Genomic DNA, 10000 nt, shown 5'->3' on the forward strand with positions numbered 1-10000 from the left:
GTCCCGCCGCTGCGTCGGACTGCGCCTGGCAGTCGAGCTGCAGCACGCCGCCGCGCACCGTCACCGTGTCCTGAGGCTGCTGGCTGAAAGTGAAGGTCGCGAAGCCTCCGACACCGGGCGAGGAGGAGGAGGAGGAGGGGGAGGAAGATGAGTAGGCGTCTGAGGCTAGAAGAGGAGAGGAGATGAAGAGGGGTTAGACGGAGGCACAACAAAAAGCATACCCAACATCATTTATTGATGCAAATACTCTCCATTATATGACCTGACAACGGAGCTGGAAGCAAACGCAGGTTCATAACAGAGATGTGCCAGACTCACAATATGATACAATAAATCACAACTAAATAAATAAACCAGGAAGTCTGGAGGTAAAGAAACAAAACCGATCAATGCATCTGCTTCAGGGCCCGAGGCCCCGCACAGCAAGGCTCCACGTCCTGCCTCAGGCTGCATATGAACATAGAGCGGCTATACTGAATGTTATATCATCACAATCCATGACATGACAGCGTGTAATGTGGAAGGTGGCCCACCTTCCACATTACACGTGGTGCTGCCCACCTGGTCAGCACCAACAACAAGCAGACATCGTCAGCACAGAGCCGACGGGCCACGCATGTTCACTGCAGCTGTGGCAGACAGACGCCGCTCATCTTCCCCACATGGACAGAACCTCTCACAGCTCTCAGACAGTTTCCAGGGTCAGGTCCACGTCTGGCTGCAGGTGTGGAATCAAATCCATCCCAGTGATGCCTTCCTCTGCACGGTGCTAGTGTCCACACCTTTTAGCAGCAGCAGCAATGTTGTGTATGTATTCATGCTTTTATCTACTTATTCATGTATTCATGTTTGGGGCTGATCTATTCATTCATGTTTGTAATTACGCGTCTCTTTACAGAAGAGTTTAACCTCCGACCTGCGTCGCTTAGCTCTGCAGGATACCTCCCCGTCTCTCCCAGACACATCCACCTGCTGTACTCTTTGTTTTCATGACTTCATGTTTGGTATAATCTGGTGACAGGCTCAGACGCCGGCAGCCTCTCCTTCGTCTTTGATGCTAAAAGAGTCTTTCATCCTGATCAGAGAGGCAGTTTGTGTTTCCTGTGCGTCTGAACAGAGAACGCGCTGGTCCGTCACATAGGAGACTTTGAAGGGCAGCAGATGCTCTTTTCCTTTTCTGATTGTCCCACTTTGCTTTAAACCCTCACAGCTTCAGTCTCTCCTTCAGGACAACTCTGATCAGAGGAACATCAGGCTTCAAGAAGAACCGCCTCTGGATCTGTTCCCGACCGGGAGAGCAAACACATGGAGAACAGGTACCATGAAAGCTTTTCCTTCTTCTTGATTGAAGAAGAAGCCGTATGGATGAGCACAGGGCTGGAGGCAGGACGTTAGACATTCAGTGTGTTCAACTCCCTCTGCTCTAAAGGCCTCTGGGTCCATTGAACTATTGGGATTGTTCATATTTCATCTGTTGAACTAAATGCTCAGTTATGTGTTCTGCAGGTTTCCTGTGGAAGTCAACAGGCTGATCAGAGGAGGCGTGTCCATGCAGGCCGCTGCTGCTCCAGAGGCAAGAAGAAGACCATGACTCGTTTATTCAGGATATCATAGACCCATTGAGTAAAAAGAAAGAGTAAAATAATCATAAATCAGGGAGGCAGAAAAGAACAAATCAGTTGTAAACTTCCCAGACGACAACAATTCCTGTCATCGAAGAATCTCCTCATCAACTGGATGTCTGCTCTTTCCCTGTTTCATGTTCAGAAAGATGTTCTGTTCTTGGTGCGTTACAGGTGAAGCTGAGGTAATTCAAACCAGAGTCCTATAGTGATGCTCTGCTGCTGCGCCTCACACTGAGCTGCGTCTAAATCTGCTGAAGGAAAGCGTTTCATATCCGATTCTGCTGGATAAGAGCTCAATCCTTTCATTCATTATGGGATTGTTTTTTTAGATTTCTGGCAGAAATATTTACACAACTTACATAAAGCTCACCCTTCTTCCTTCTCTCCCCACTCTACCCTTCCTTCTCTCCTCGCCCTCCCCTTCCTTCTCTCCTCCTACCCTTCCTTCCTTCTCTCCTCGCCCTCCACTTCCTTCTCTCCTCACCGTCCCCTTCCTTCTCTCCTCGCCCTCCCCTTCCTTCTCTCCTCACCGTCCCCTTCCTTCTCTCCTCCTACCCTTCCTTCCTTCTCTCCTCGCCCTCCCCTTCCTTCTCTCCTCACCGTCCCCTTCCTTCTCTCCTCCTACCCTTCCTTCCTTCTCTCCTCGCCCTCCACTTCCTTCTCTCCTCACCGTCACCTTCCTTCTCTCCTCCTCCTACCCTTCCTTCCTTTTCTCCTCACCCTTCCTTCCTTCTCTCCTCACCCTACCCATCCTTCTCTCCCCACTCTACCTTCCTTTTCTCCTCACCCTTCCTTCCTTCTCTCCTCACCCTTCCTTCTCTCCTCTCCCTTCCTTCTCTCCTCTCCCTCCCCTTCCTTCTCTCCTCACCCTACCCTTCCTTCCTTCTCTCCTCACCGTCCCCTTCCTTCTCTCCTCTCCTCACCCCTTCCTTCCTTCCTTGTTTCCGTCCTGTCCAACCCTTCTCCCCTTCCTTCTCTCCTCACCCCTTCCTCCCTTCCTTCCTTGTTTCCGTCCTGTCCAACCCTTCTCCCCTTCCTTCTCTCCTCACCCCTTCCTTCCTTCCTTGTTTCCGTCCTGTGCAACCCTTCTCCCCTTCCTTCTCTCCTCACCCCTTCCTTCCTTCCTTGTTTCCATCCTGTCCAACCCTTCCTTCTCTCCTCACCCCTTCCTTCCTTCCTTGTTTCCATCCTGTCCAACCCTTCCTTCTCTCCTCACCCCTTCCCTCCTTGTTTCCGTCCTGTCCAACCCTTCTCCCCTTCCTTCTGTGCTCCTCCTCTTCCTTTCTTCCATCTTTCTCTCTCTTTCTTTTCCTTCACGGTTTCCTTCTTATTGATTCCCCTTCAGCAGTCCTCCCTCTCTCTCTATCAGTAAATCACCATCTTGACAGCTCTATCTGTACTCTCACACACACACACACACACACACACACACACACACACACACACACACACACACACACACACACACACACACACACACACACACACACAGTCAGTTCATCAATGCGTCCTTGTCCTGGTTGTCCTGCAGTGTGATGCTATCGCTCTCTGTCTGCTCTCCTCCTCTCAGACTCCTCCTCCTTTCTTCATATTTCATCTGCAACATGGATCTGCTCTGAACCTCTTCTAGGACACACATGTTTATTTCACTGCTCCGCTGCTGCTGAATAGTTTCATAATAACTTCGAGGAAATGTCCAGGATAAGGACGATGTGCTTCTGTTATGGGACGGAGCTGCAGAAAGTGTTCTAGTATTCGTTAAGATAAGATAAAATAAAATAACCCTTTATTCGTCCCACAGTGGGGAAATACAATAAAAACAGTAAAGAAGAATACAATAGCAATATTAAATATACAGACGGAGTAAAGTTCATGAAAAGTATTTCAATGTATTGTATATTGCACCATGATGAACGTAATTAAAGTGTTAAAGTGTTTGTGGTTTACTGTGAGCTCAGCTTGTTATGTATTTGGGTTTGAATTGAGATTTTGAGGGAGGATCATAGACATTGTTCATGTCAACAAAATGTTATAATTATAACTACATATTTCTCTCCAGTAAAATCCAGGGGAATCATTGGGAAATTAAAGGCCCGTAAAAAAATGCATTACTGACATATCAACAATAAATTAAATTAAATAAAGAGCGTTGTGTGGAATGTTTAAAAGCTTTTCTTTACTTGTTTCATAACAGGATCGTCCTTGAATTCTGACACAAATCACAACAGAATCAAAAGGAATATGTTTGGTTTAAAAGTTCAGTAATTTTTATAGCAAAGAGGCAAATATCTCCCTGGTTCAACTTCTCAGATTTGACAATTTGAGGTTTTAATCCGTCTTCCAGACCAGAATATACTCTAATAATGAAGACATGCATGCAACATTTTACGTAACTTACATGAGCGGCATTAGTTAAGTATGTAAGTTACGTAACAGAAGGGTCACCGTTGAGTCATGAACTACAGTGTTGGGCCTCGAGGTCGCCATCTTGGTTTGTTGCAGCCAGTGAACAGAAGTGCCTCTGGGTGCTGTGGTGAAGACGCTGTCAAGAGACCTGAGACCTGTCAATCACCTTGTAGCGCCGCCCTAAAGCGTCCCCTGCGTTATGGTCTGTTTGACTCTGCTGCCGGGGTAAACGAAGTTAACGTTGACTTGGTTTCACACTCGACACTAACAGCCATCTCCTGAGTGAAAGTCGTGTGTTTGTTTGACGCCACCGTCCATCTCAACCTCCTCCTGGACCTTTCTCCATATTCATTCTACGTCAACTGACTGAGCGTCCAATAAGGAGTCCGATGGGTCTACATCGGAGTTAGCTGAGTGAGTCGACCCCGGCCAAGAAAGAGCTTAGTGGCTTCAGACGGAGGCGCACAGAGCCGTCCAGGACTTTAACTGAAGAGACGAGAGTCGGTGACAGCGAGGTGGACGACGGCCAAGACCGTCTGAACACTCGCACAGCGGCGGACACCACGGGGGAGTGGCTGGAAGCAGACTGCATTAAGACTCTGGACAGCGGCCAACAACTGTGTGTGTGTGTGTGTGTGTGTGTGTGTGTGTGTGTGTGTGTGTGTGTGTGTGTGTGTGTTTAAAGTCAGCTCACCCCCAAACGTGCACCCAACCAATCCACCGGGCCTCAGCCACACCCGGGGAAACGAACCCGTCAGGAAATGAATCCCTGACATCCCTCAGGAATATTCAGCAGCATTCACTGATGAACGCTGGATTCATCACGTATTCATATAAACACACACACACACACACAGTGTGTCCCGTCTGCAGTGCGCTCTGACAGCAGCTGTGCGTGTGTGTGTGTGTGTGTGTGTGTGTGTGTGTGTGTGTAGCATTAAGCCTTCATTAACAAGCCTCACCTGTCGTCCACCCTTTGGGTCTCATTGAACTATAACTCTGATAATCCCTTTGACAGTGTCCCAGCTGAGCTCTCGCACACGCACACATGAACCAATCAGCAGTGTCCGTCCATCACGGACGGATACAAAGGCTCTGATTGGTTGAGTGGGTTTTGTTCCAACTGGGGAGAAGGGTTGAGCTCTAATATATATCATCAATGTGTCTATTGTTACTTTCTCTACTTTGTTTTGATCGTGATGTCAGGGAAAACAGACGCACACACACACACACACACACACACACACACACACACACACACACACACACACACACACACACACACACACACACACACTTCACAGACTCTGATATTAACACCAATTGGTCTTAATTAGCCGAGTCTCATTCAGCATGTTGGGTTTCCTGCTAATTACTCTGAGTGTGTGTGTGTGTGTGTATGTGTGTGTGTGTGTGTGTGTGTGTGTGTGTGTGTGTGTGTGTGTGTGTGTGTGTGTGTGCGCCTCCACCATCTATCGCAGCCTGTTTGTTTTTAGTGTGTAAATTAAATTAACGACAGCAGATGTTTGAGCGCTTTGGAACAATGATAAAGATCTTTTACATTTCTTATTTCCACGTGTCAACACTTTGTGAGCACAGCGTGCTGCCATGAAGAAAGATCAACACATACTCAGATTTTATTTATTTTAACAATTACTATGATTGTTTTTGTAGATTTATTTAAACAGTTTATGTAATTATATGCTGTTTGCCAGGTTTATTATGGTTCAAACAGATTGAGAGAGGAAAAAAGGAATAAAGAGGTGTGGCAGAAGAAAGGGATGGAGACTGAATGAAAGGAGGATAAAGGGATTCAACACACACACACACACACACACACACACACACACACACACACACACACACACACACACACACACACACACACTGTTTTCCATTTGGTCCTTGTCAAAACGCTTTGCGAGACAACAGTGACACTCCATCCCCTGAGACAAGCATGATCCTATTGTCTGTCTGTGTGTGTGTGTGTGTGTGTGTGTGTGTGTGTGTGTGTGTGTGTGTGTGTGTGTGTGTGTGTGTGTGTGTGCAGGTTAAAACCCCAATAAGTGTTCAGTGCTGCACATTGTTAACAGAGACCTTTATTGCTGTCAGACACAATTACCAACCGGTCAACGGCCGGCCAATTATACACACGCACACACACACACACACACACACACACACACACACACACACACACACACACACACACACACACACACACACACACACACACACACAATCAGTGAATGACAATAACAAGGTAGCTTACTGTCAAAGAGGCGAGGTGGCAAAAGCTGTCAAACACACACACACACACACACACACACACACACACACACACCGAAATTCCCGAGTGACAATTTTAAAGTAGCTTTGTGTCAAAACGAAAAGGGAATAGCTGTCATACATGTCACTGAAACACACACACACACACACACACACACACACACACACACACACACACACACACTGTGAAGTGATACCTCAGGTCCACATTGTGTCCGTTCCTACTGAACTGTCACTTTAAATATTAACCATCGGATTAATTATTAATGCATTCATGAATGCATGATTCTCTGAAGCAATGTTGCAAAAAATGGTACCGTCGCTTTTTGTAGAATATAAATAAGTACATTTAAATTTTCCTTTTAAATGAATTTGATTAAAACCGATCATTTAATCCCACGTTTCCCAGAACGTCGCGAGCCAATTCACAAAAGGCCTTCTCTCAAATGAAATAGGTAGGATACCCACTTTCAATGTTTTCAAAGTTAAAGCTGACTCCTGGACCCTGGACCCTGGACCCTGGACCCTGGACCCTGACTTCTGGACCCTGGACCCTGACTTCTGGACCCTGGACCCTGGACCCTGACTCCTGGACCCTGGACTCTGGACCCTGACTCCTGGACCCTGGACTCTGGACCCTGACTCCTGGACCCTGGACCCTGACTCCTGGACCCTGGACTCTGGACCCTGACTCCTGGACCCTGGACCCTGACTCCTGGACCCTGGACTCTGGACCCTGACTCCTGGACCCTGGACCCTGAACCCTGGACCCTGGACCCTGGACCCTGGACTCCTGGACCCTGGACCCTGGACCCTGGACTCTGGACACTGACTCCTGGACCCTGACTCCGAGGCCCTGGACCCTGGACCCTGGACCCTGGCTCCTTGACCCTGGACCCTGGATCCTCTGCTCTACACGGTCACACGTTGGCTGATAACATGGACACAGTTAAAGACAACCTACTGGCCTCGGTTAACAGTCACGTTGAGCTCCTTGCCTTTCTTCCAGCAGTTCCAGCAGTTCATCTGCAGGATGCAGGACCCCCAACTGCAGGATCCTCCCTGGTTGCAGTTCGGTTAGGTTGTGGCACCAATACGACTCTGTTAGGTCTAGCCATCAAACATGTTTGTTAGCTTTCAGCACAAAAGCTGCTCGGTTTGGTTTATCCATACATATTATGTTAGCTTTCGGCACAATAACTACTTGGTTAGGTCGCGTACAGAACTACTGGATGAGGTCATGCTAGAGAACGGTTTGGTTAGGTTTCATCACCAAAACCACTTGGTTAGCCAACAGAACTACTTGGCTAAGGTCAGCTTGTTTATGATAGAATCAAATCCGAGTGATATTGTCATGCTCTGCTAACCAAAACATTCAATTCAGTTTATTTTATATAGCCCAAAATCAGATACAAATTTGCCTCGCAGGGCTGTACAATCTGACTTATTACCAAGGATGCGAACACAGCTCCTACTGCAGGCGTACAGAGACCGGATGGCCCGTGCCAACGGGTCCGGCACCCCATACTCCCGCAGCACCCCCCACAAACACCCCCGAGGGACCCGGTCGAAAGCCTTCTCCAAGTCTACAAAGCACATGTAGACTGGTTGGGCAAACTCCCAGGACCCCTCCAGTAGTCTTGCAAGGGTAAAGAGCTGGTCCACTGTTCCACGACCGGGACGGAATCCGCACTGCTTGTCTTGAATCTGCGGTTCAACAAGCGGTCGGAGCCTCCTTTCCAGCACCCTGGCATAAGCTTTTCCCGGGAGGCTGAGCAGTGTGATGCCACGATAGTTTGAGCACACTCTCCGGTCCCCCTTCTTGTAGATGGGAACCACCACCCCGGTCTGCCAGTCCATGGGCACTGTTCCCGACCCCCATGCGACACTGAAAAGGCGTGTCAACCAAGACAGCCCAGTAATGTCCAGCGCTTTCAGCATCTTAGGGCGGATCTCATCTACCCCTGGCGCCTTGCCACCAACAAGCTTTTTGACTACCTTAGTGACCTCTGCCAGAGATATGGGAGAAACCACCCCAAAGTCTTCCGGCGCTGCCCCCTCTCCGGGGGACATGTTGGCCGGGTTTAGGAGTTCCTCAAAGTACTCTTTCCACCGCCCGACGATGTCCTCAGTCCGGGTCAGCAGTTCCCCCCCCTGCTGAGAACAGCCTGGGGTAGCCCCTGCTTTCCCTTCCTGAGCCGTCGGATGGTTTGCCAGAACTTCTTTGAGGCCAACCGAAAGTCCTTCTCCATAGCCTCCCCGAACTCCTCCCATGCCCGAGTTTTAGCATCCGCGACCATCGCAGCTGCAGCCCTTCTGGCCTGCCGGTACCCGTCAGCTGCTTTAGGAGACCCCTGGGCCAGCCAGGCCCGAAAGGCCTCCTTCTTCAGTTTGACGGCCACAGCTCCGAGCAGCCGCGTCCACAATAGAGGTTTTGAACATGGTCCACTCGGGTTCCATGTAACCAGCCTCCCTCGGGATTTGTGAGAAGTTCTTCCGGAGGTGGGAGTTGAAGACCTCCCGGACAGGATCCTCTGCCAGACGTTTTGCCTCCTCGGACCGTGACCTCCAGCATTCACTGGGGCGTTTTGCAGCCAAGTGTGAAGCGGCAGGGATGAGAGTTAGCACCTCCAAATCTGAGGCCATGGTGCTCTGCCGGAAACCGGTGGATTGCTCCCTCCAGGTGGGGACAAACTGCCTACCCCAAGCGAAGGAGTTCAAGTATCTCGGGGTCTTGTTCACGAGTGAGGGTAAGGTGGAGCGGGAGATCGACAGGCGGATCGGTGCGGCTGCAGCAGTAAAATAAGCGCTGTACCGGTCCGTCTTGGTGAAGAGGGAGCTGAGCCGGAAGGCGAAGCTCTCCATTTACTGGTCGGTCTACGTTCCAACCCTCACCTATGATCACGAACTCTGGGTCGTGACCGAAAGAACAAGATCTCGGATACAAGCGACCGAAATGAGCTTCCTCCGTAGGGTGGCCGGGCTCAGCCTTAGAGATAGGGTAAGGAGCTCGGACATCAGGGGGGAGCTTGGAGTCGAGTCGCTGCTCCTTCGTGTCGAAAGGAGTCAGCTGAGGTGGTTCAGCATCTAGTCAGGATGCCTCCTGGACGCCTCCCACTAGAGGTTTTCCAGGCACGTCCAACTGGCAGGAGACCCCGGGGAAGACCGAGGACACGCTGGAGGGATTATATCTCCCGGCTGGCCTTGGAACGCCTCGGGATGCCCCAGAATGAGCTGGAAAGTGTTGCGGGTGAAAGGGAAGCCTGGGTCGGCCTGCTGAACCTGCTGCCACCGCAACCCGACCCCGGATAAGCGGCTGATAATGGATGGATGGATGGGCTTTACAATCTGTACACATAACATCCTGTCCCGGGACCTCACATCGGATCAGGAAAAACTTCCAAATAAAGAAAGTAAAAACCCTTTCACAGGGAAAAAAGGGAAGAAACCTTAGGGAGAGCAACAGAGGAGGATCCCTCTCCCCGGATGGACAGAACATAAATTGTGAAATACCAATTTTGATAAATCGTAATTCATCTGTGACATCTCACGATCAAACAACAGCAGACACAAAGACATAGCTGGACCACCTGCATCAGAGTGAGCGTGAGTGAGGCAACACAAAACAAGCTAACGCCTCCCACAGCCTCAGCGTGTTGCCTCTGTAGCATGTCTCTGTC

At 49.6% G+C, this 10000-nt stretch overlaps 1 protein-coding gene across 1 annotated transcript in view; it reads right to left on the reverse strand.

The window, feature by feature from the left end:
* dcc (DCC netrin 1 receptor) overlaps nucleotides 1-10000 on the reverse strand; it is a gene marked incomplete at both ends in the record, with an annotated part of 262383 nt that overhangs the window by 192995 nt on the left and 59388 nt on the right. The window contains one exon of the mRNA XM_079234864.1: nucleotides 1-165. This exon is cut by the window's left edge and continues 207 nt beyond it. Within this exon, the coding sequence (XP_079090990.1) occupies nucleotides 1-165 (165 nt within the window). The remainder of the gene's footprint in view (nucleotides 166-10000) is intronic.

This window comes from Taurulus bubalis, assembly GCF_910589615.1.
Source record: "Taurulus bubalis genome assembly, chromosome: 19".
NCBI lineage: Eukaryota > Metazoa > Chordata > Actinopteri > Perciformes > Cottidae > Taurulus > Taurulus bubalis.